At 43.2% G+C, this 27,468-nt stretch overlaps 1 protein-coding gene across 2 annotated transcripts in view; it reads right to left on the bottom strand.

Moving 5' to 3' along the window:
- Nucleotides 1–27,468, bottom strand: part of GFOD1 (glucose-fructose oxidoreductase domain containing 1) — a 70,674-nt gene that overhangs the window by 18,534 nt on the left and 24,672 nt on the right. The window contains exon 3 of one of the 2 annotated variants that reach the window (XM_050890771.1): nt 25,206–25,224. The exons of the other annotated variant lie outside the window; for it this stretch is intronic. Coding sequence (XP_050746728.1) covers nt 25,206–25,224 — 19 coding nt within the window. The remainder of the gene's footprint in view (nt 1–25,205; nt 25,225–27,468) is intronic. 2 annotated transcript variants of the gene reach the window in all.

The raw sequence follows: 27,468 nt of genomic DNA on the forward strand, positions 1-27,468 counted from the left end.
AACCACCATCTGGCCATACCTGCTGGTTATACCCATCAGCAGCAACAGGCCCGTGTGGAGAGACACCACTCAGTCGTGCAAGCCCTCTGGAGGGCTAGGCACTGGGTGCAAGAGATTATTTGCAAGGTACCTTTTATTATTGTGTTTCCAGCTAAGGGTTAATATTTACCCCACCTAACTAGAACCGAACAGAGCGCCAAACGCAGGAGAGGCAGATTTCTCCACAGGCAACTCGCTGCCGGCAGAAGCTCACCCCCATGTGAGCTCCCAGTGCACCAAGAGGGAGACGCCAAAACAACTATTTGCAGTTTCTCATGAGGTAAGCCTGGTCTGAACGCAGCGCTGCAGGGCGCTTGGCTGCTCAGGGGAACCATTGCAGTAATGCATTTCCCCTCCAAGCCCAAATTCGGCTCAGTAATGGCCAACTGTGTGTTGTTATGCCTGCCAAAAGGGTGGTGGCCTGGGTGAAACGAGAGGCTCGCACCGCCTCCAGATGCCAGTCACGAAGCATCACCGTCATCAAAACCGCTCTTGACAAGACCAATGACTCCCCTCAGGGCCCTCCCAGCAGGATGGCCGGGGCAAAAGCAGAGCCCAGCAGCCGGCCCCAGGCTCAAGGCACACACTGGATGCTCACGCTGCCATACCCTGCACTACATAGGCTGTCCTGACCACGAGCATTTTGGTTTGCCAGGTTTATCAACCTATGAGCGAGCTTTTTACAAGTAGTAGCATGCACTGAAGAGGTGTTTCTGTTGCAGCAGTAAGCATGTCCTGCATTGCCCCACAAACTTAGGCGTTTCTGTCAGGGATATTACAATAGCTGGCTTTGCCCCCAAGGTAGAAGTCAAGGGAAGCACCCAAAGAAGTCAAAGTTGGTTTTGCCCGACAGGGACACCTGAGCTATTTTATTGAATGCGTCCTTACCTTCCAAGGCCACCTCAACGCAAAACAGTATGTACGTGTTCCTTCCCTCCCCTTCTTTGAGCAAGTATCTGCACATAGGTCTCCCATTTTCTTAAAGATGATCCAAGAACATATGGGCAAGGTCAGATACAGTAGGTGGATGATCCTTTGCCACAGGAAAATACAGCCAGCGTACCTTTGCACAGCGCTGTGTATTGAGCGCTGCTTGCATCGTCAGCACTGCTACCTTGGAAGAGACATGACTTGGTGGATCTGAACAGAGAGACTGTCCTGCTGCCAGGGCTGGGGGGTGCTACAGCAGAGGCTGTAGCAAGCTGCTCACATCTCCAGAAGCTCAGAGCACCAGGAGGCAACAGGCTGCTTGATCTTTAGGGATTTCTTACATGTGCTGCAAAAATACTGCATGCATTTTGTATGCTGCCTGGATATTTAGATTCCTTAAGTGAGTTTTTGTTCACTGCAAATGTGTTTAGTTTTAGAAATGCTTTTTCTAAACTGTGCAGCTTGTATTTGTCCTTGAGGCCTGACAGGACATAAAATGTGGCAACACGCTGGAACAGCCTCTCTGCTGCAAGCTCCGTTTTGCACTACAGCAGCGCATTTAACAGAGGAGTTTTCCAATTCTGTAGGATGTCATCACAGCAATGCAAATTTCTTTAGCTTGGACAAGCCTTAATACTGTTACACTATAGGTGTGGCTTCCCTTTAATAAAACTATTTTTAACACTACAATACTCGAGGGTGAACAAAGCACATGCCTGTGCTGATGCCAGTGTTTTTACAATACAGCAGGTTTCAGTTGGCTCTGTGACACCGAAAAGAAGCTGGGCTTCACAGAAATTTGGATGGTTCCCTTCTGAGTCACATCCAGTTGGGCTATCCTTTGGAAAAAATTTGTGTTGTTTGTTCTCAACAAAACTGGCCCTCCTAAGCCTACAGAGGATATTTTGTTCTCCAACTGTATGGTTTGGAGCTTTTGTTGTCATTGTTGGTTTGGCTCATCTAGAATAGTCTCTTCCACAGTGAGAATTGACAAAACACAGAAATCTGGTCACCTGGTCACAATATTCTGCTGAGGGGAAGCGATGCCAGTTCCAGCTCATCTCTTGCTCTTCTGCTTCTGTTTCAGAAAAGCCGCTAATGCATCCCTTCATTTACAGAAAGCAAACATTCCCAGTGTGCATGTTCACTGCATTACTGAAGAGTTTTCGTTGCCATGCAAATAACCCTCCAAAGCACAACAAGCAATGAACACATCCAGACGAAATATCGGGCTGCAACATGTCTTCATTCATCCACATCTGGTCCCTAGTTGAGTCAGTTGCCCAGGAAAATTTGAGATTAGGCAACGAAACATCAATTTCAGAGAAGGGAAAAAGACAAGAAAGAAGCTGGTTCTCTAACTTCTGGCGTTATTGTACAAAGCCAGGAAAAAGGTGACAATATTACACAGAATATAGAAAATGAAGAAAGGATCTACTGGAGGAAAGGAAAAGTTTAATTTAACACAATCTGTAACTTAAGTGGGATTTTTTTTCTTCCAAAGAACCTCCGACAATTTCACTGATCACTGAAAAAAGCTAAAAGGAGGCAATCAAGACCCATTATTCACAGCAAGTATCTACCACAGGCTTAGCTTTCCAGCACATCCTTTCCCAGTGACAAGGACAGAGCAGCATACCTCCAGCTCTCATATGGAAACAATTATTAGTGTGAAAACAGCCCTTCCTAGGAGGAAACAAATGAGCCTCATGCACAGCCTGATTAATGACTACTCCCATGCAGATATGTAAACAGCCACATTGTTGCTACCTTAGCTTAGCAAAATTTTAAAGTTACATGATTTTTATTCACTTGTTTATGCTGTTCTGCCAAGCACTGGGTTTTTGGAGGGGATCCCATTTAGAGGGCAGAGGGTGGCTGCAGAAACCAAGAGCACAGAGCTCTGCTGTCCAGTTCTCCCCATCTAACTGTATGAAAACGCAGTATCTTTCAGGTTTCTTTTCTACTTGCTAGATGTAACCGGTTTATTCCCTCCAGCTCAAATAGTATCTAAGAAGAATGTTACTGCTTTTTCTACAGTGAATATACTAGACATGTTGGTGGCTCCTGCCTCAAAATATCCCAAATGCACTTAGAAAAAAAAATAATTTTTTATTGGCCATGGTTACAGGAGAGATCTCTGCAAGGACCATCCCCTGCTTGCCCCTGGCCAGCTTTATACAGAGATGCTCTTGTGCACAGGTGGAGGCACTGCAATTTGTGCTCCCCAGAAGTACGACAGGGAAAGCCACCTGATCAGGCACCTAATAGGTGGGAACTGAGTGCACTCCACTACTCCTAGGAGGATGTCAAAACTTCAGAGTGCGGTGCATCCCTTTGATTGTCCAAGGGGGCAGCTATAGGTACCTCCATTGCAACTGTACCAACCATTGCATACTGTAAGGAGTTTTAATCTCAGCCCTCTCCCTCAAGAAAAGCCTGTTCACTCAGGTGTGGAAGCCCTAACCCTAACCCTGAGCCAGAACAGCAAAGGCATCGGATCATCCTCCAACACCCTTCCCTGAAGGGCCTCCGCAGAACACAAATCCACCCGCAGTTGCCATAACCAGCTGGAAAAGACCTTGGCATATAGCAACGCGAGGAGCCTGGGGTATGCCCACGTTACAAAAGGGTGGTCACGTTAGTGAGTCAGGCACAGGCAGCCTGGCACAGCTTTGCTGCAGGAATGTTTCCACGCAGGCTGACGCTCTGGTCTGAGTGCCAGATTTCTGTGTCAGCCACAAAACATCGACACAACCTCATAGCCAGTCTGCAAGTGCAGGAGCCCCTGATGATGGTTATGAAAGGAAGGGAAGAGGAATACCATATCCAATTAAAACTGAAATGACTTTGTCTCCCTGAATGACCAGAGATGACTTCCCACTGATTTGAGTTCAGCTAAGGCTTCTCAGCCACTAATCTCCAGTCCCTTTAGGGAACTGGATCTGCACTGGAAGCACTTTTTATTTCCCCTGAAGGAATTATGCAATTAAGTCCTGTCTTCAGCGCTGGGCTTTGTCTCCCTATAAAACATTTCAATAGGATCAGGCAGTTTTAGCAAAGAGAGGCTGGGCAGCCCCTATCTCGTCTATGGCTATTCATTTGTCACAAAGAGCCACTGCAACTTATCTGACATTTCCACTGAAACTCACAAGGAAGACCACCTCTGCATACACACTCAAAATGTCCTCGGGGAGAACATGAGTCCCAGCATCACAGGGGCAGGGGAGCAGTAGGGGTTGGCTTCCCCTTCTGCAGGCAAGACCCTGCTCCAGTTGCCTCACTAGGGCTTAATTTAATTTTCCACACAAAATCACCCACAGCTTCTTCTCTTCACTTCCCTCTGCAAGAACTGCCTGTCCCCATTTGCCCCTCTCCACTGTCACTTCACAGTGGGATCAAAAGTAGTGACAACAAGGAGAAATCTGACACATACAAACATGAATTTTGGCTGTGCATGGCTTCTGTGCAGCCAGTTGAGACAGGCTAAAGCCTTCACTCACCACTTCAGTGCATACAAGTGTACATGGCTGTAGAAAGGGGACAAAGCTTTTCCCCCGCATTAGCGAGTGGAGCACAGAAAGACTGCAGCTGTGTCTCTGCCACTTGAATGCCTCTGAAAGGCCCAGAGGAGAAGTGCATGGGCAGGGACTCCTGAGGAACACCTAGGTGTGCCTTGCCCACCACAAGAAGGTGCTTCAAACACTGGTTTGTCTTGGAAGCCAGATGCTATCAATGCATACAAGCTCCTTGGCATACAATTAAATATCACTGGTATAATGCTGGGCTTCTAGGCATGTCTTCACACTACATGAAACCCAGATCTCATAATGAATCATTACAGTGGGCCATTTTTCATGTTGGAGAATTAGGACCAGTGAAGTTGGCCAGCTCCACTGCAGAAGCTGTATTCCACCTCTATGGTTGCAACTGGAGACAGGACATAGCATCTTGAACCTGCGCCTACATGCATCTACAACTGCGATGCTTCATCCTAGAAATGGTTTCATCTTCCAGTGAAGTAAACTTTACAGTATCTGGTATAACAGTTTTGGGTTGTTTTTTTTTTGTTGGGAGTTTTTTTGTTTGTTTTGGTTTTGTTTTTTTTTTTTAACCTTACCAATCCTATTGAGAACATTTGGGATAAAATATTTCTGTGTCTATTATTGAGTTATATGCCAGATTTTATAGTAAAGTTTTATTCATTCAAATTCTTAAGGTTTAGCCCGTGAAGATATGAATCCGAGACTAAAGAAACTAACAGAATAGCACAGGAGAGCGGATAAAGCTCCCATGTCTTAACAGCTTGCAAGCAACCTGCAAACTAGCTTGACCATGAGAAAGCTTCAGAGGTTCAATTCTCCATTGGTTTTTTTTTTTTTTTTTTTTTTTTTTTTTTTTTTTTTTTTTTTTTGCTAAGACAGAGTGAGATGGGATTGGCCACAGAATCATTTTAGGCTAATTTCATAAGGAAAAAAGCTCATGGGATCACACTTTATGTACATTTCTTTGTAGGCCAATATGTTTGACCATCTGACTCCTGATGACTTTTTTACACATTCAATAATTCTACGCATGGAAAAAAGTGAAAAATCAGGCTTCATTAGTTCTGCTTTTCACAAAACTGTTTGAATCCAGCTTGAGGATACATCAAAACTGCCCATGACTAAAAAGCTATGACTGTTCAGCAATGCATGTCTTTACCTTTGCAGGTACAATGTACTACAAACAGAATGTGTCATGATGATAAAGTGGACATGTCAGGACAAAAAAAAAAGCGGGGGGACATGCCGGGATGGGGACACACCCGACTGATGTTGCACTCTCTTCCAGAAAATGCAGTAGTTCTGACTGGGAAGGGATTTAGATTCAGATTGCAGAGGTGCTGGTCAATACACAAGGTGCCGAGTAGAGAAGAAATAAGCCATGTAAGCAGGAAACTGAAAACTATGCTAACACATGGCCTTTCCCCAACCCATCTTGAGTAACGCAAGAAGGGCTTAAGAGTATCCCAGCCAGCAAAGAAAAGCTTGTTAGAGGAAGTCAGTGAGCAGTGTCTAGCTGCAGGGAGCTGGACCATCATCTGGATACAATACTCAAGCACTGCTTACAGACATGGTGGAAAGCCAAGCCTGGTAAGACGAAAAGAAACAATTGGCAGCCTCTGTATGCTGGCAAGGGAACCCACACAATCGGCCAATATGAGACACTGACCCTTCAGTTAAAGGGGAAAAAGTGTTACTAAATATTTAAAGAAGGACTTCAAAAAAAGAGTCCCAGTTATATAAAACAAAATCAATGTCATTTAATAGCAATTTCTTTCAGCTTGACCTAAATCCTTTCAGAAACTCTTGTCTCCTTATACATCACTGTGTTAGGAATACAATAAACAATAAAACAAAAAATGACAATCAGAAGCCAAATTCTAGGGCTGATTTATGCAGTCACATGGTCACGGCAGGCCACAGAGGGTTTCAATCTGTGGCCAAACACCAAAATGCGAGATCCTGTGAGCATTCAGTCAGAGAAACAGGAAGAAATCTCAGGGCTCAGAGTTCACATTCACCAGCTCCCCGCCCCAGATAAAGACCCAGCGCTGTTATAACAAGATACAGTGAAGCAGATAAACGCAGCGGTGGTACAGGTACACTGTCTGAGATCAGACCAGGTCATAATCTACAACTTTAACGAAAAAAAAAAAAAGGAGTCTAAGGTGTCCCTTAATAATGTATGTTAGTGTGTGTCTATGAGTGAGATGCAAAGGCAATGAGTTAAAAAAACATAGGGTTTTCTTCACCACATACCTGATTGCCAACTTACCCTGCATGCCATGGCATTTTGTTTTGCAAGGGGGAGTTCTCTAGAGGAAGATGAAGTGCAAAACATCTAACAGTAAGACACCTGGAGAAGGTCTCATACGCACTACACACAGCTTCAGAACAACCCCAGCTGTGCAAGTGTCATAACATCAGTCAGCCTTTTTAAAGGCAGCTCTTGCAGTGCAAGCGTAACAGGCACCTATGAGGGAAAATGTTCTTCCCTTCTCATCATGTAGCACGTGGTGGAGATGTGCCACCAGGAACGTACTTCGGAGTAAATGAGAAGTGTCGCATCTCCTGTTCATGGTGAGGAAGGCAGTACCACTAAGGGGATCAAGGACAGCACAGCGTGCAAACTGCCTGGTGGGAAATGGCATATTTTTATCAACTGAAAGCCAGCATAGCAGGTTTCTGTGGAAAAGCACTTGAAGTCTTAACTTCATTCCCCAGTTTCCTCAATAAGCGCAGACACAAAGGAGTGGGAAAACGTTTCCAGCAGTTCCTATTACCCGTGAGTCACACCCTGCTGGGGCTAGAGCTGTGCAAATACACAAGTCTGAGTCCTTGGGTGGCTTTTACAACCAACCAGGAAATTTTTAACAAAGTGATTTTTGTGATGAAAGTAGAGCAGGATAGGGTGAGCAAAAAAAAAAAAAAAAACATTCATCATTCCACACTGGGTCTCACACTAAAAGAAACAGACTGTTTTTCGCCAGACTGGTGAAGTTCTTTTCAAATAGAGCCTCAGAGGTGTGAGCGAATATAGCATCTGGCTCTGGTGGGTCAGTTTCTGCTAAACCAACATGAATCTAATCTAGAAGGAAAAACCAACTAATTGTGACTAAGCAGGTCCTACCTGGCATGTGAGGCATCCTGCATTGCAGCTTCCTTGAAGCCTTTCCAGGTTGTCAGGTGGCATGAAGCACACAGCCAAAACCCGTCAGGCAATGCTGTAATGCCTTCATACTCCTTTCAGCGGTGGGTACTGAGCTAAACCACCTGGTGGTATGCCTTCATCCCTGCCCCGCTGGGCTGAATGAGACCAAATGCAAAGCCCGAGAGCCTCACGACTCCCACCCACCGCTGTGCGGGACGCACCAAGCGCTCAAGGGTCCCAACGTGGCAACTCGCCCTCTGCTCACGTGGTCGGCTCCGGCCAGGGAGATACCCAGCTCTCCAGCAGCTGGGCCCAATGAACTTGACCACACTTCCCAAAGACAGAAAGACATCAGTGTCTTTTTCACAAACCCCAGAAGACCGGGGTGCGAGATCGTCTCACAGGAAGGATTATTACAATCCCAAAAGGGTTGGAAGCATGTAGCACTTTTGCCTAGCAGTCTACTCTATTAATACAACAACTGCTCCAACCATAAAAGCAATTGCTACCCTTTTTCTGCTTTGAAGATGACCCAAAGGCCAGAAAAATAGCCAGAAGTCCTGGGCAAAGCAACGCAACAACGTGCACAGAGCTCCTCAGAGCCTTCCATGTGACTGTAGGGAGGAAGAGACAAAAAACCAATGAGAAATCAAAGGAAGTGGTAGCTAGAGTCCATCTGCACCTAAATCACCCATCAGAGAATCAAAAGACCATCTCTGCTGTAATTTATCCTCTTAGTCCTCAAAGACAGCACTCAAATCAGAGAGGGGAAAGAACTATAGAAGGAAAAAAAAAAGAAAAAAGAAAAAAGAAAAAAGAAGAGGGAATTCATTCACTTCCAAAACTTGGGTGGAGGCAGAGGATTTGTGATCAGATGGTGCATATAACAGAAATGTGTACATCTATGAAAGACTTCAATTGTAGGGGAGCAGAAAATGGAGCCAAGATTGCCACAAAAGCTGCTTATGCTTTTGGCTTTATAAATTTTATAAAGCTAGCTGCTTAGGAAGAGGATAAAAGTTCTCTTTTTTGATTTCCCACTCAAAAGAAGCCACTGTCACTTCATTTGGGTCACCTCTGCCTACACGGGGGCAGGTTTCCCTTCTGCATAACTTAATTACTTATAAAATCTCTGGGCACTTTCATCATTACCAACCACAACATCCTGCGAAACAGCAGATAATCATTAATGATTTGTACAGCCCATGAAAAGAGGCATACAGAGACTACAAGCCCTGGATTCATTTCTGGTCCTTTCTGCCATCACAAAGTTAAGCACCTAGTCTAAACTAATAATCTGGGATTTCTCTGGACTCAACAGACAGAAATACACACTGCCAGAAGGCTATTTACCTTATCTAATTTAGGCACACATTTGTCCTGGTTTCGGCTGGGACAGAGTTAACTTTCTTTTTAGTAGCTGGTACAGTGCTGTGTTTTGGATTTAGTGCGAGAATAGTGTTGATAACACTCTGATGTTTTAGTTGTTGCTAAGTAGCGCTTATCTTAAGCCAAGGACTTTTCAGTTTCCCATGCTCTGCCAGCAAGCAGGTGTGCAAGGAGCTGGGAGGGAGCAGAGCCGGGGCAGCTGACTTGAACTAGCCAAAGGGGTATTCCATACCATGGAACGTCATGCCCAGTATATAAACAGGGGGGAGCTGCCCGGAAGGCGCGGATCGCGGTTCGGGAACTAACTGAGCATCGGTCAGCGGGTGGTGAGCAATTGCATTGTGCATCACTGGTTTTTTTTCCTTCCCCCCCCCCCTTCTTTTGTTGCATTCCTTTTCATTACTATTATTATTATATTTCATTATTACTATTGTTAGTATTATATTTTACTTTAGTTATTAAACTGTTCTTATCTCAACCCACGAGTTTTACTTTTTTTTCCTTTGCTTTCCTCCTCCTCACCCCACTGGGAGGGGGAGGGGGAAGCGGCTGCGTGGTGCTGAGTTGCTGACTGGGGTTAAACCACGACAACATTTGAGGATGGTGCCCATCTTTCCACCATCTACAAAGAGCCTTGGTAACCAGTCAAGACTAAATACATGACTTATAGACCAGATACCTAAACAGAGACTGTTTAAGGTTAATTGAGAGGCCTCCACTATAAAGGAGGCAGAAAATCAGTAGCAGGACAGAAAAGTTAATTTGCACCTCCCAAATCTCAGGCTAATGGGCAAACTATTGGAACAACCCTTCCCACGCTGCATTATTTCATAACACTTGTTTGGCACGTTTGTGCCTAGTAACAGAGGACACCTGTAAGAGAAGCACTGTTGAAAGTCACTCACACTGGGGCTGTTTATAAAAACGCGGGTTTTTCACTCAGGCTAAACTGCCTGCAAGATGCCTACATCCCAAAGCACACAGCATCAGCACCAGTCCCTCATGCCCTGTGGGAGTCATTGCGGGGCTCAATAGTGTTGGGGTGCTACAAACCGGACAGCTTGGATTTGCAGTGGTTCTGTAGGATGCTCACTTGGACAGCTGAAAGGCAGATGTCTGGCAAGTCTAATAATAAACAGAGATTATCAGTTCAAGCTCAAGCCTAAAAAAAGAACTTAGAAATGCTAATCCATGTGAAACATTAAATTCCTGTATCTTTGCCAATGTTTTAATTTGAGTTAGCCAAGCCAAGCTAAAAACACATCTCAGCAGGCACAGAAAGATGCTCACTGTAAGCGGAGGCCATGAAAAAGGCATCTGGTCTGAGCTACCGCATGACTTGCCTCTCTGGCTGGAGACGGTTCAAGAAGAAATCTGAAGGGTGGATCAGGCAGAGCGCGCAACGGGGATTTCATTAACTGGGGAGATGATGTACTGGCAGAGCGAGCTGAAGGCAATGACAGCACTGCAGTCAGGCTCTGCTGTTCTCCTCTCCAACATCCCCGCATCTGACTTATTATCAATGGGCAGCTGCTGCAGAAATTGAAGCAATGCTGAAATGACAACTCTATTAAAGGGACAGATGGTCCTATGAGCAAATGTTTCACCAAGGACTAGGTAGATATCATCAAACTCGTTTCTCAATGACTCAGAAATGACAGCTGATGTCCCAAGAGATGAAGTTTGAGTGTTACTGTACCATTTAGCCAGGGCCCAGGAATATCCTTGAATATGACTGGACTTAAAAAAATACAATGAAGCTGGTCCAAACACAAGTCTATCAGTATGGTTAGAATCCTTGGTAGCAGCTTTTATGACAGTCATGGTTGAAATGTGCCATTTTGGGAAGGCAGCCAAACTGCTTATACATGGAGCGCAGCTGCACCGTAAAGCCATTGCAGCTTTTTGGATAGATTATCATTCATAATGAAGTGGGAAAAAGCAGAAAAATGAATGAACGAGGTGCCAAAGTAGACCATATTTATCCTAGAAAGTGTGCTGCTCTTTTCAAAACATTGGAAATCATACTCATAAGACAAAGTTTACTGGACAAAACGTTGACTATAAATTAGTTCTCCTGTTACCTTGATAGAAAATTTTGAAATTCAAATTGATGTATACTGTCACTTCTCCCTACGCACGAAAGATTGAGAATGCCAGCAAGTAATGGGATGCCTTTCACACGTAATGCTTCTTTCAGTTTTCTCCTTGCCAATTAGTAAGTCGAACTTGATATACTCAACTATTTATAACTTCCAATAAAAAACATGGATATCCTTGGAGCATAGGTCAGTAGGGTACAACTTCACAGTTGATCTCTGGTAAGAGCGGTGGTCTCCAAGGCTTTCAAGAAACCATCTACCAAAACCAGGACACAACTAACCAGGTTCAAAGCACGCAAACAACATTCAGAGGACGTAGGAGTTAAAATTCACACGAAGCTGATCACACAGCAAGAACATGGGATATTCCTTCACTGTTCCAGTGGGCAATGCCAAAAAAGTGACAGTCCTTACTATGCGAAGTCACCCCTTTAGGGTTAACCCTCCATCTGCAGGGAACAATGGCACAACAAAGCTTGGCAAAAATAATTCTCACTACAAAACAGATCACCAGATTTAAAAATCCTCACCCATATGGTCAAGTTTAGGGATGTTCAGATCCATTCCTAATCTTAAACTACGTAAAACATTATCTCAGTCTGGCTATCAATTTTGTACACAAAAGGGAAATTCCTGCAGTCTTTCCACGCAACTAAGCCAGCCTTCGCTCTGTCTTTTTAAGGCACTGACGTTTACATTGGCAAAATACAACAAGGCTTAAAAAAAACCCTTACCTATATATGCATATATGTATGTACACACCTAAGCATCATGGGTTCAGAGGCAACAATGCTGCTTATTACCATGAACAGTCCCTGCAAATTCATGTGATTGTTCTTGGCAACCCTACAGCTGGAAATGCTTGCAGGGTTGGGACCATGTGTTAAACTATTTTGTTCACCAAGCATGAGGTAGTGCTATGTTATTTCAACCCGCTCTATCTCTGTTTTTCTGTAATGTGCCATTCATACTTATAGTACGAAATATAACATATATTACAAACTGCTGTTATTATTTTAGTGTTTTACAAACATATTTCCATCTCTGTGCCCAGTGAATATTCGAACTGGCAGGTGTGATGGTTCTTGTGCGTGGTGAATTCTGCAGGGCTGTGGTTTCATCTTCAAGTTCAATCTGCATGAAGCCTACAGGCCTCCCAAGCACTGGGGGTACTTCTGGTTTCTGCATGTAAAGAAGGACGAAGTGGACACAGAAAAGGTACATAGACAGGCAACTGCAATGATTAAGGGGACAGAGGAGGTGCTTTGCTAAGAGAGACTGAAAAGTCGGGGGGTCTTCAGCTTAAAAAGGAAAAGTCTGACAGGGTATATGATCAAGATTCACAAAATTATGAAGGCTGTGGATAAGGTATTCATAGAACTGTTTTTCACTAAATTCAGTATTATTAGATGTGGGAGGCATTCACTGAAACTAGCAGGAAACCATTTAAAGTTAATAAAAGAAGGTACATTTCTACAGAGACAGTAGTGAATTTCTGGAATTTGTTGCCACAGTGACTACCTGTAACATCTGCCACAGGCAGACAGTATCAGCAGGTTCAAAAAGGGATTAGACAAATCCAAGGACAATGGGTACATAAACAAACATTACAGGGAACAGGAAAGGATGCTCCTCCTAACATCCCCAATACAAGAGTGGTGGATGCAGGAGAGTGCAAGGCAGTAGACTGCAGACAGGGGCCAGGCTCCTGTGCTCCCTCTGATCAGCACATCCTTTGGGCACTGTTGGAGAAGAATCCAGGGCCAGATATGAACGTTGGTATGACCCAGTTGAGCGTTTATCTTATCTTTTTATGCCTGATTGCTAGGTGACTGCTAGTTTGCGGCACTTAATTTGGAATTGATTTCCACAGTATCCATTACTTCACTTGCAGCTGTGGGTGCTCTAAAGTCTCCAGTAATGGGCATTCAAAAAAAGGCAGCAGCCAATACTCATGAAGCCTACTGAAAAGGAAGGCTATAAACATTTTCTCCCTTTACCTGTCCCAGGGGAATTAACTCCCTGGCAGAGGAGCACTCTTTTATACAACCATATATTTGTAGTTATTTCACTTTCACAGCATTAAGAATCCTGGTAAACTCCCTTCATGGATCCCCCTGACAGGCTTATGCCCTTCCCTCTTCAAACCTGTTTTTACCCTAAGAATCCCAGCTCACCCGCTTCTCCACCAAGGCTGCTTTCATTATTCTGCACAGAGACCGGCTTATAAGGCAGTAGCCTGACGAAAGTTCATTGCTACCCTTGAGCTGTCCACATGACAGCCCGGCTTCATGGGAACACATGTTCTCCATGGTGCAGCAAGTAGCATCAGGATGACGTCGGAAACATTAATTACAAACATGCCTGCCAGGCCTAGAGCTCACATGCTCTGAACAGTAAGAGCAGAAGGACATTGAGAAGGGACTTCAACAGACATCAGAGGACGTGGAGGAGTAGTTCCCTTGCCAACTCCCATCACTGTTGTTTTTCTATTGTAATAATTATCTGGCATGCAAAGCCTTTGTACATGCACTGTATGAACTTAACATTTTCTATCCTATAAAAGAGCTACTTTAGGTTTAGTGGCCATCTAGTGATGACTGACATCAGTGGCAGGAAGAATTTAGTTTGGCTCTTCTCACTCTTATTTTAGCTATCTTTCACGTGCATCTAGTCTTTTGGCACACTGTTAGGGGCAGAGAAATAGGTCAGCGGGAGTCCAATTGACTGCAAAAGACCAAGTGAACTTCAGCTTAAATATTAGGAAAAAAATTGCCTTTGAGTCTTACGTCTTGTTTTCTGTCTATGTACTAAATAGATCTTAAAACTTCAGCTCCATATGTCATTTGGTCATATGAACATTCATGTGAAGCTGATTGTTCATGATGACGAACTTTACTGTCAAATCCAGTAAGATCCCAAGCCTCAGCAAAGAATGAGATGGACTTCTGAGTCACCAGTGAGAAAAGTGTGACCTACAAAACTTAAACTCTGATTCATCCTAGTTCGGGGCATCTTAAACCTCCATGGATTATTGGCTTGTACTTGTTTTCATGTGTTACAGTAAGAATGAATAAACACACACCTCATTGTTTTGGGGAATAGAGAAGGTTGTTTAAAATGGAGCTGGCAGCCTTGCACTGTTGCATGGGAACATTCCCAAAACCAGGACAGAGTCCTACCCTGAAGTTAGGAAAGTCTGTAACTTGCTACATACCTAAAACACCCCTCAGCCAGCTCAAATCCACTTGCAAAGCCAGTAAGATTTTTTTATAAAGCAACTGACATTTCAAGAAGTTTGGCACTTGCAGTACACAAACCAAGATCAAGTCCCTTTCATTTATTGTCTCCTTGGTCACACCACTGCACCTTCCCTGGTGTCACACTGGCAAAGATGACAAGAATGAGGCCAATCCCTTCAAGAGCAAGTTAAAATACATAACATCTTTTGTAGTTAGCCCCGTAGGCTCCCTAAGCTCCTTGGACACCAGGGAAACACCAATGACTTCCTTGGGATTAGTCCTGATTTACACTAAAGAGTCAAGGTCTGCTGTAGCTTCATATTGTCAGTAAGAAAATTAGCTAACTATTACAAAAGAATAAAGTTAAAAGAGGGGACAGGGTGTATGTTTACATTTAAAAGCTTTTTTACTTTGCTCTAGGCAGAGAAACATCAGGGTTTCCAAAATATATCCACGGGAGGTCTCTTTGCAGCAAACGTAGTTGTTCTTAAGTTAGTTTTATCCTATCTAGTAAGCAAGGCAGAACAGCAAAGAGACTTTCCACTGCCTCTCCTGTTACTACTGCTGTAGCCTCTCTCTACTACCACCACACCTGCACCCTTCTGTGCAGGCACCATCCTCTTGGTGTGTCTACACAGCATGGAAAAGCATAACTGGACTTCACACAGCCACCTCCATGCAGGCTTTGAACTCACCAGCTGAAGAAGTCATAGCAGGCTTCGTCACAGGTAGCAACAAGGGTACAAGCATACTTAGGTGCCCAGGCATATATCCACTACCTGCTACCCTGGGCTGAACGAAGCCCACGCAACTATGTCTTTATTGATGTTACTACCTGCACTGACTACATTAGGGCTAGCACGGATGCACCCACCAGACACGCAGCATCAGCACACCCTGTTCAGGGAACCAGCACCGCACGTGCTTCTGCTTGCCTACAAAATCCTGCCCCGACTGGCAGCTTTCTCCACCAGAGGATCCCGGGCAGGACTGCTGCAAAAGGCCAGGCTTTTAGAAATTCTGCCGTATGGAAAGTTACCACTTCTGCCTGAAGAAGTGGTGACCCACTGCCTTAATCATCATTGATAGCTGAAACCTTCTGTGCTATATTTGGGGGGGAAAAAAAGAAAAAACAAACAAACAAAAGATTAAACAAATTTTTTCCCCCCACTCTTTTTGTTCCTCCCATTTGCTGTTTCTGCATCTGAGGCCACTGCATGCATTATCAGCCTGTCTCCCAAAAGCTTGTGCAGGGTTTTTACACAGCAACACTGGCAAGAAAGCCATCTTAAAAACAACACAGAAAGGTGACAAATAAGATTGTAAGCCGTCTGAGGAAGGAGCTACTTTCTTGCTCCATGTTTACAGGGTACACTGAATTCACATTGGGCTCCCATGTTCTAACACAGTGCAAGTATAGTAGTTGGTAACCCAAGAACACCAGCCAAGGGCAAGCCTTTTAACTTGTTTTTTCCAACTTGACTCAATTCCAAGGAGATCGTGCCCCTTCAGTAACAGGATGAGATCCTTCTCCTTCCTTTTGGAGCACTGTCAGGGCGTAAAGAGAGCCACCACCCTCTTACACCATGTAAAGGTTGTCACCAACCACTCTTCCCATCTCACAGCTCCTCAAGTCACTCTTTTCTGTTCCCAGAATATATCTTCCAGACAGAATCAAAAGTGATTTACATCTCAGCAGGAAGTCCGCGTCCTTCCAGGCACTACTGGCTTGGTTCCTTTTGTTTAAACAAAAGATTTTCCCCAAAAGCTGCATGGAGAAAGGGGGCTCTTTAGCTGTTTTGTTCTGTGGTTTGCTCGCAGAAGTCTCTTGCTGGAAGTGTGTGGGGCTCATGCTGAGGCTGCTCTAGTTGGAAATACAGGCAGAAGATATCTCCTGATGATTTAGTACCTATTGTCTGCATGGATATGAGGTGATAAGTAATTTAGTTCTGCTTTGCTTCACAGACTCTTCCGAATACGCTGCCCCAAAAATGCTCTAATGACAAAACTATGCCACAAGAATGGCTGGAAAGTTTCCTGCTAGTTCTTTCTTCCAGCATCAGGACATGTGTTTCTGTGCTAAAATTTAACTGATTTTGTTTAACTTATAATTTCCTCCTGGCCTGTCTTTGTGCCCCATAAGGTCATAAGCTCTCAGAGAAAGGAATATGTATATTTACACACTTCAAATATAGTTGACGTAGCCTTGAAAAGAGCCTATAGATGCTACAGGAAAATAAGTAACAAACTTGTTTAGATCACCAACCTGAACGTGGCCTGGTCTGTGGCAAATCTCCCTGCTCCTTACAGCCGGGGAAAGCCAGAGAATGAATGCACTCAAGGCTAAAACACTTTACAAAAGATACCATAATCCAGGGTGGACCACATCATATGCTTCTACATCCTGCCAGTCCCTGCATCCTACAAAAGCTTCCAAAGAACAAACAACCACCAAAAGAAACAGGGCTAACTATAAGAGTCCTAAATATTTGTGTTCCCTGAGCTCACACCAGATGCTGTCTCCTTTTATGAGTGATGTCTTGGAAACAGAGAAGGTACATACCAGGGGGAATGCCACACACTAAAATGCAAAAGCTGTAAGCGTGGCCTGATTTAGCTTAACAAGATAGAAGAAATGAACGCTGACCTCCCCAAATCCCTTCTGGACACAGATTAGACATCAGCATAAAGCAGCCAGTCGGTTATGGTGTTATCTGGGTCAGAGGGCAGGGCACCAGCAAGGAAACAATAAAAATTTCTTCCCTGCGAGACAGAGCTGAACCCATCAATGCTGAATTTACACTAACGTTAATTTCCCTGTTTAGTTACTATAGCAGAGTATTTCTTGGCAAGTCACAGAAAGCTTTTCCAGTCTCTGCGCCTGAAGTGCTAAGCCGATGCCTCACACATAGTAGCTCTTTTCAGGCAGCGCAAAGACTGGTTATTGCTAGAGAAGGGGTAACCTGAAGGCTGAGGAGGAGGACATTTTCACATCAACACCTAGATAACACACAAATACTGGTAAGGCTTCTGCAAGCGAGAAGTGGGAGCTGCAGGCAAAGACACTGCTGTGTTTGCTTTTCCCAATTTGTTTCCTGCTGGATCTGAGAGAGAAAAATCACTATGTCCAGTAACAACTCTACAGTCTTTTTGTTCCAGGGGAAGAATAAATTAGTTTTACTGTGCCAAATTCTGGTTTGGAAAATTAGCATTTACCTACCCATGAACTTCCCTATAATGACAGCAAGCGTACAACTCCCTCCCTTGGCTCAGCTAGCGTGGGCAGCACTTCTTTGTGCTGCTTGACAAGCGGCACCTTTCAGCACTGAAAAGCCAGCATTTCAGAAATTGGTGAAAGAGCTCCCGCTGTCTGTGAAAAAAAATAATCAGAGATCAGAAATGACCTCATAAATCAAAATATATGCTTTACAAAATATGTATTTGCCAGATCCAAATGAATTATGAGAAGGATTCATACTGAATGCAATTCACCAAAGTGTGAATTGTAACTGCAGGATGCATTTGGTTCTTGCTGGAAAGACTTAAGCATCACCTGCCAGTTGTTTTTACCACAAGTATTTGTCCTTACATCTGCAAGCTAAGGTGCAAAACTTCAGAAGTGACCTTCCATTTCTGTATATCCAGAATATCTCACCATATAATTAGAAGAGTACAACTGTCTGGTATAGAGAAAAACCTTAGGGCAGTGGTTTTCTCCAATTCTTCTGATTAGAAGACTTGCTTTTGGTGGTATATCCCACGCTGCCCAGCTCGCCATCCCAAACACCGCTGATCAGCTAGACTCCCAGCACCACTCCTCCCAGGCACAACTCATTTGGGGCCTCTGCCTTCATTTGGGATCCACTGCCTGAGGGGACTGCAAGGTGTGCTGGAAGGAAAAGTTGCTCCCTTTGACGCTTACAGGTGGATTGAGAGATGTATTTTTTTTTTTCCCCAAGTTTTCTTCTTGAAGCTTCAGACTTCTTTGGGGCTTTTTTTAAAGGGAGAATTCTCATAGTTAAGTACTATTTAGAAATCTGTGAAAGCCAGATATAAAGAGGTCTTGGTATTCCTATTTGGAAAGCACATGACAAGAAAACATGCTCTCTGCTCACCTAGCATGTCTTTTTTTTTTCTAATGGCTCAAACACCGGTATTTATGTGAAAAAGCAGCAAAGTAGAAAAGCATTCTGGGTATCAACAGGCAAACGAGCATGCTGATTAGTTTACTCTGATGATTTTGTGCCAGAATTGGAAGTTTTTTTACCTTCTCCTCCTTTTACAAGTAAAAAATTGTCTTCATAGCCTTCCTCGATTAGAAGTCCAATGTGGAGCAAGGCATTCCTCCGCAGGTTTTGGCAGTAGTGCTGTCAGCATTGCAGAGCTCTGATCTCTCCAGATTATCAGCTCCCCTGGCCATCTGGCAAATTACAGGCCTAAACAGTGATCTTCCTTCTGTATTTCTACATCCGAAGACTGGAAGGGAACCATCCCTCCAGTCTGAAGTGATGTCTATGTGCAGTGGTTATTGTTTGCCTTCTGAGATTGAACTGCACTGTAAGAACAGCTAGCAAGACTCCACCATGGTCAGTAACGACAGAAGAATTAAGGTAGGGGAATAGGCAGTTATAACCATGGAAGGGTTAGGTGTTAGGAGAATTGCTCATTGACATGACTCTTCATTAGTTCTTTTGAGCTAATGGATGCTACTGACTTTTGTACAGGGCCCAAACTCTTGATCATATCTTATTTTATTCTATCTACAATACAACTTACTCTTATCCAATGCCTTTTTTTAAATTAATGGGAAACTGTAACGTTAGAAGTCAACACTTTCAGGAGCGGCCACTGATTTTGGATGATTCTGAATCTGAGAGCCTGCTATGGAAGCCTGCAGCGCAGTTGTGTCAGGAGTTTTATGTGATGAAACGAGTGCCCAGGTTCAGCAATCATCAAAATCAGGCCCAAAGGATCCCTCTTCTTCCTTACTACTCCCTTCAAAAGGGAATGCTACTGCCAGTGGAGCTTAGCTTGTAAAAGTGGAAGTTACCAGAAATGCCACAAAGCTGCCTGGGGACTCTGCAACTTCCTCCAGGTGGAAGGTACCCAGATGTCCCAGAGATGGGCAGCATTTTATAAGTCTAAGGATCAACAGACGGACGGACAGACAGAATCATCTGTGCAAGGCCAGTCCATACGTAACAGAACTACTGACCTCCAAACTTACACTTTAACTTCAAGACCATACCTCCCTTGTTTACTAATTACAATGAAGTCATCCTGTATTACTGTCAGTGATGTATGACAGCATATCCTCTCCGATTCTCCAAGGTCTTAAATGACTCAACCGCTTTAGTTTACATGCGCAAAGACACTTTCTATGACTATATTTAGTTTTAGAGAGGGTCTGGAAAAGTGATATCACCACTGGAATGAGGAAGTATTTATCCCCCGACTGGAAACACATGATGATGATGTAAAGGTACTATTTGGAGAGCTCTATTTATATGGTTGTTTCCTGAATCTTAACATGACTCAGAGAATCTCGGGACGTAACGTGGTGCCACCGCCGTAGTCTGGGGGAATCACTGCCAAAGTTTTGCAAAAGCTCGACTAACAGCAAGTTACCATGGCACTGCGAAGCAAGGCTGAGCAACGGATGCTGAAATTTAATGACTTGACCAGTTTGTTACCAATGGATTTAAAACTGCATTGTTAATGGTAGATCAGTGACAGTATTACATGAGAAATAGCCAACAACTGCAGTATAATAAATATGCAAGGGCAGTTAGTGCAGAGTGAAATTTGATTTCACTAATTACTGCTTGTTGCAATTATTCTGCTTTTACGGATCAATAACTGCTTTCCCAAAGCCAACTGCTCCTGCTTCTTGACCAGTCAGGAATTTCTGTGATAATCAGTTGTTTGGAAGTATTTTCTGTAAGGTTTACAAAGGCAGAGTAGATCCAGCTGCTGAACAAGCTCCCAGGAGCAAATCTTGCAAACTCAGTCTGAATGTTTCCCAAAAGGACCGCAAACCTTTTCACTCAGACAAGAACATGTCTCCAGTAAAGCGAATGGCATTCAACCACTTCCCTTTCTTTTTATCTTTAAAAAATAAAAATAAACTAGAACACAACACTCTGTACTCAGAGAAAATAGCCAAAAGCCCTATGACTATGACCAGTCTGTTTGATGTAGCAGGCTGAGGAAGAACATGGTAAAGGTTATTAGAAAGAGGAAGGAAAATAAGAATCAAAATGTCACACCTATGAGTGCCACTGATATGGCCACTGAGTGCCACACCTATGATAACACTGAATTACGCCAAGCCCGTTAGAAACGGCAGTGAGGTAACCTGGCATTAGCATTCCTAATTTGGTATTAACACACCTAACGGATCTTGATCTTTTTTGCAAAGTGAAGGCAAAATCCAGCAGCAAATACAGGATCATCCAAGATGAGAGGTTCCTTGTGCAAATGATCATCTAATAACTTTGATATGCTATGTGGATCTCTAAATATGATCCTCTGTTTCTGCTCCAGCCTTGTTTCTGAAACTCATCCATATCTGTCTTTAACAACTGGACTATACTATATACTGTACTGGTCCGTGCACCAGCACAGGGATCAAGCAAAGCACAAAATGCTGTCCCATCAAAATGGCAGCAGCTTTATGCCTGCTTTGCACAAAACAGACAAGCAGAATAGTGAGTCGAGCCATGTTTATAGTTTATATTTGACTAACAGATTATTCACTTCTTGGAAAGTTTAATATTTAATGAAATCACAGGGTAACGAAACAGTGCTACATTGCTCACTTCTTAAAGGCAGAAATTCCCATTGATTACAGGAGCAGGTGGGATGCCTAAATACAAGATAGCAGAAAACACAGGGGAAAAGAGGCTCAGAAAGGAGGGGATCATAGCAATTATTTCCTTGACAGTGGTTTGGGGTTTTTTTTTCCCCCCTTCAGTCATTCCAGCAGGAGGTGGATTTGCTTCCAACAAGGAAAAAAGAGCTAGGGTAAAAACACCACAGGTCCCTCCGAAAATTGTTTAAACTTCAGGACAAATGGAAAACAGGGACCATCCACCAGAAAATCCTCATGTTGCCGTACCAGTGAGGAGTCCTCAGTGATCATACACAGCTGAGCCACATGGCCCTGGGTTCTCCATGGACACCATGAACATCAAGGGTTCCCCATCACAGCCCAGAACAGTCTTACATTTCTGCTGTCACACAACAGCTCCCACACCAGCCCCCCCAATTCTTTGCTGGGCCACATGCTCTTTTATGTCTCTCATAGTCCCCAGCCTCCAAGAAAAACCCAGGATAAGTCTTGCTGCTGCACCCTGTTCAGTGTCCCATATGAAGATACAGTATCACAGACACCACCAGCACCATACTACTTAGCTTGAAAAAAGAAACGAGCCAAGCTTGTACTTTAACTGGGTGTAGGCGGATTGAAAATCATTTTTTAAAACATCTGCTTATTTACTTCTTCAGTATGAAATATGGTTTTTACACTAAAATTGCATTTCCTTAGCAAAAGTCTGTCATCAGTAAAAATGTTCAAGGTTTTACATTGTGAAAAAGGTACATATGTTTTGGTTTTCAGCAAATAGCTTTCCTTGCTCCTACTCCCCTTTCTTGTCCTTTCAAGTTTCAGCAATCAAAAGCTTCAGCTAGTTGAAAGACATCTGCAACACAATCAGAACCAGAAGTGCCCCATTAGCCACAGTTAGGTTGCTGAATCCCCTCCCCAAAAGTTTAGGAGGCCAGAAAAAAAATAAATCTACAGTATCAAACCCATTTTTGTTACTGTTGAAATCTTTCACAGAATTTAAAAAACACATTGCACTCTTCTATAACTGAGCAGCAGTGCCGGCACCAAGCAATTATCATCATATAAGGTTCTTGTCTCGTTACTGGCACACATGATGTTAATTCAATTGTTTGCCAAGATTAGAATGCTAATATAACCATTGATTGCTTATATTCCTTATTACACCAACATTGTAACAGTATTAATCATATAGCATCCAGCATCACTAATGTGACCTTACAATACTACAACAGTATTAATACAATTGTTCGGGTTGTCTCTCAGGACATGTAAGAGCCATAATTTTCACGACTTTGTCCAAACCTGATTTCTCCTGCTTTACTCATGCCCTCCTTAACGCTCTCTCCCATGTTCTATGGTCCTGTTACATACAATACTCTGTTCAGCTTTTCTTCCCCCTCTGCATCTTATCTCTGGCTAATTTTATCAGCAGTTTCAACTGTATGTGAACTGATGACACAGATGTATGACTATTTCCAGGCTTCTCACTTTCAGCACTCTGTAAATTCTTGGCCTGTCTTTTGGACAGCACATCCACAACATCTAGCCTTCAGCTCAAGCACAAACATGGTAAAAAAGAATGTTTCGCTTCCCGTCGAATTTCACCTCCTCTTGCTTTTCATCCTGGGGACAACACAGCTCAGCCCCATATTACTAGCTGTCATCTTGGACATGCACTTCTTTTAGGTGTACAAGTCTGGATTACGCTCACAGAAGGCGTCTGTGCAGTTGTTCCTTTGTCAGGCATCCAGCATCAAACATCTCAGTGACTCCGACATAGTTTCCTCCAGTCCCAATAAAGAGAAGCTTGTTCTCTCCCACCCAGAAGGCTTCAGCAAAGATCACAGTCCAAGCCTGTCACTATCACCTCACTCACCGCCGTCTTCACCAGCTCTCTCCACACATTCTTGCATCAAACTTATCTTTGGTTTCAAGGATTTCAGCATAAGCTTATCTTTGGTTTCAAGGCTTTCCATCACTTACTCTCACTCTATCTATCATTCCTCACTTGCTACTGAGGCATCAGTTCCTGCTTCTGATCATCCCATGAAGCCTTCTACTGTCATCCAACTATCAGATTTTCCAACAAGCTTTTTCATGCTTTCCTTCATCCTGCCTTTCCTACCGCTACTGCTCATCTCCAGTTTCTGTGTCAACTTTTCAGTGCCACCTATATCAGAACTGACGTCTGGCTCATTAAAAATATTATGCCCTTGTCTTGTCTGCACTCCCCCATGTACCTTCTATATCCATCTGTTATATACTGATTTGTATTAAGATGAAAAGCTCATTAGACAGAATCAGCTTTCTGCTTTGTGCTGATACAGTGCCTAGCACAGTGGAGTCCTGCTCATGTGCCAGATATGGCCTACGGTACGGTAATGTGTAACATGATAATGTGTGTTGTATGTATCATGTAATGTATCGTAACACAGTGCAGATCTAATATATGGCCACGTGCATCTTCACCTGTTCTGGATACAACTAGTCTGTGCACCAAAAGAGCCAAGAGGTAGAAGCGAGTGAACAAAATACACCACTGTTTTTGCTATTTGAATGTAAATCTGAAATTTTAAATATTTTAGAATACAGGTACCCTGATTCAGTTTATTAGTAGCCACCTGCAGAAATGGGAAACAATTAGTCTAAACTCTGGAGTCATTCTTAAAACCTTTCCCAAGCACTCTCAGATTCCCCAGTCCGTCTGTTTTGAAAACGGATACAGATATATCTGTATCATGCTTTATTTTAGCATAGTTATTCCACTCTTCTTACAGGAAGAAACTACACTGGTGTAAACCATCTTTGTAACTATACAGCTGCACCAGTGTTGTTTCTGTTAGTATAGCTATTTCAGGTTCTGTAACAGCTTAACAAGTAAGAGTAAAGTCTGAGTTTAGCCCATTGAGTCATAAACTCATATATATCATCATCGTATGGAATCACCACCCTGAATGAGAATAATCGAAAAAGCCTGCATGGAGATTCCCACCTTTAATCTACCTTATTTTAAGTTTTGTCCCCATTTTAAAGGTGAGCAGTTGTAACACATACTGGAGTGATGCTTGATGTTTCCCTCACACCTGCGGAGACAGTACCTTACCACTGTTCTCTGAGGTCATGTCTACACTGCAAGCAGAATATGACTGCTGCACATGCTGACACACTTGAGTTTTACTCTAGCAGCAACAGCAATGAAATCACAGCAGCATGGACTGTCACAAACCAAAGGATGCCTGGTGACTTTGCACTCCAGCTTCACTGTTACTGATTGCCAACCTGGCTAGGTTAGGGCATGCAGGACACCAACTAGACATCTTTGTATTTGGGGACAGTTTTGAGCTGCCAGGTCAGAAAACTGTGACTCTCACCCTGGTTTTGTTCCTGTTCTTGTTGTGCTCCCACCTTCTATACTTGAGAGCCTGGGCCCTCTGCTGCTATGGTCCAGAATGCTTGAGATGTGACAGCCATTTCTCCTGCTTGAAGTATAGGGAAAAATCACCTTTGCCTTCTGCACGTGTTGAAAGGATGGAACCACATTCAAATGTGGTCAAATCTACGGTACAAGAAGGTCCTAAAACAATGCAATAGCACACATCAAAAGCATAACCAAACATCAATGAAAACTTTTTGCTTGTCCAGACATATAAACTAAGCACAGATAAACCAGCTCTGACTGTGCAAGATATTTTTAATCCAGCCTTTTAGGTGACTTAGCAGCATTGGCAAAAGCCTGAATGGCAAAAAGGGTCAGAAAGGAATTTTAGTGCAGTGTCTGCTCAAAACTACATAAGCTCTCAGTTACACTTTTCCGGTGTGCACCAGTGAAGTGGAAAGAGCTTTAGCATGGTTCACTGCCCAGAATGCAAAATAAAACTAAAGAACAGAAAGTCTGCTGAAGTTTCAGCATGCCTGTCTTGCCCATTAAGGCTCCTGTAACACACAAATAAAAAAAACCCAAAGAAAGGTTTGTGTGCTTGAAAGCTTGGGGTTTTTTCCCCAACTTCATCAGCTGGTCAAATAGAAGATACTGTGTCTTTCTATAGACCTTAGATCACCTTTGACCACCATAACTGCACACTGCCAATAAAACAAAGCATTTGCAGTAAAACAGTGTAAGAATTGCATGCACTTCTTGAGTACATTTTAAAGGGCAATGCTCTCCCTTTCTGTATACATATACACATGCATATTTGTACTTTCTAGAGAGAGATCAAAGTTACTGCTTTTATAAAATGCTTTTTTGTCAACCAAATTAGCCATATTGTAGTTTAGAATCACTCCTTTGATTAAGCATAAGGCCCTTAGGAACTTATGTGTGAAGTGAAACTGTCAATATACATACTTTTATTAATCATCTAATTCTTGTGTTTAACCAGGAAAGAATAACCATTTATTTGCTGAAGTTCATTAGCACATTGGAGAGACCACACGTGTGGCAGAAGTCCATACACCGTAGGAAGACAAGCTGGATCGCATATTCCACTTGAGCTAAGCAATAGCAAAAGGGCAATAAATGCTGAAGTGATCTAAAATTGAACTAAAAAAATAATCTGGGCTCTGCCAAAGTCTCTCACGTGTCTCTTGGAGGGCAAAGACAGCAGCAGAAGTGGGGAGGCTTCACTCATTCAGGCTATAAGCACTGAATGATGACCCTGTCCCTATACCAGAAGTTTACACAGCTGACGGAGTTAAGCTTGCAATGCTAGCTGAATAACAGATTCCCTACAAATTGGAACATATTATTGGATGCCAATAGAACAACCCCCTTCAGAGATATTAAGTATTATGAGCCTGATTCTTACCTAACCAGAGGCCCCTTCACTCCATTCTCCTAAGTCTAAGGCAGCCTTAAAGTGTTTATATAGTTACTACATGAGCATTTTAAAGCATTTTCACAGTAGGAGGAAGCACAGTAGTGTAAATGAGATTCATATCCTCATATTCTACCTCAGTTTCAGGCAGATAAACATCAGTAAAATCATTGGGTATTTTATGGAAAATCTGCTAACAAGCAAAGAGTCCAAGACCAAAATATCCGATCACAACCTCCCCTGCAGAGCTCAGTATTGGCACTGACAGAGACTTCAGCTTCAAACAATCACAAATTTCACATTATATCATTGCTAGGGTTTGTGTACTCTAGTAGAGGCGCAACAGAAGGCAACGATAGCATGTCTGTGTGTCTGACAAGAAACGCAGCTGGAGACCTCCACAGGTAGAAAGTATGCATGGCCAAGAAGATGATACATGGGCATCAAAATGCAAGTTTGGAGTTTCATAAAGTGCAGTAGGCCTAAACTTGCAAACCTGAATTGCCAAAGGTATAGCCACCCCATTTTATCAAATGCACATAAAACTTGGATTACTCTGATTACATCAATTTTGTGGTGCTTTCACATAAGGCACTTATGTGACATAGCACTTGCCTACAAAGAGTCATCTACCCAGGCTCAAAACTCTGTTTTTTTTCAGTTCCGGTTTTCCTGTGTGATTTTTCTGTTTGCCATTATGTAGTTTGTTATTAGTGTTTCTTCATTAGGTTCACATGCAGCTGTTAGTGATTACTGCACAGCAGCCATCACGAACAACAACAGGATCCTGTCATCCAAAGTCTCTGCCATGCACATCTGCACCTCTGATAAGTACTCTCTGTCAGGACCTCTTTTGACAGGCCAAACACTTGCTTCATCTGAGTTTTTGGTGGCATTTACTCCCAGTCTTGAAATCAGGAGTGAATCTCAGACTACACCCCGAGAAACAAATCCATATAAACTCCAAAACTGCTCAAAACAGAGCAGTAGTCACCATTTCAGCCCAGGCTGTAGACACTATAAATATGTCAAGCTCCACAGGCACACAGGTTGGAAGAACTACCGGGAGAGTTGAGACAGGAATGGGAATAATTCTGCTATCCATCACCTCCAGTTTATAAAACTCAACCCAGCTTATGCAGCAAGCCCAGCAGCATTCTCTATTTTTTAAGAATACGCTAATTAGCACAGTAACACTATTATCCTTGCCCACACAGGTCCCAGCACATTTTAACCACTCTGTAACTTAAATGGATGCATCTAAACATCTAAATGTGGATGCTCCATCATTGGAAGTGTTCAAGGTCAGGTTGGCTGGGGCTTTGAGTAACCTGATCTAGTGAAAGATGTCCATCCCTGCCCATGGCAGGAGGGTTGAACTAGGTGATCTTTAAGGTCCCTTCCAA

The sequence above is a fragment of the Gymnogyps californianus genome, chromosome 2, assembly GCF_018139145.2.
Source record: "Gymnogyps californianus isolate 813 chromosome 2, ASM1813914v2, whole genome shotgun sequence".
In the NCBI taxonomy this organism is placed as follows: Eukaryota; Metazoa; Chordata; class Aves; order Accipitriformes; family Cathartidae; genus Gymnogyps; species Gymnogyps californianus.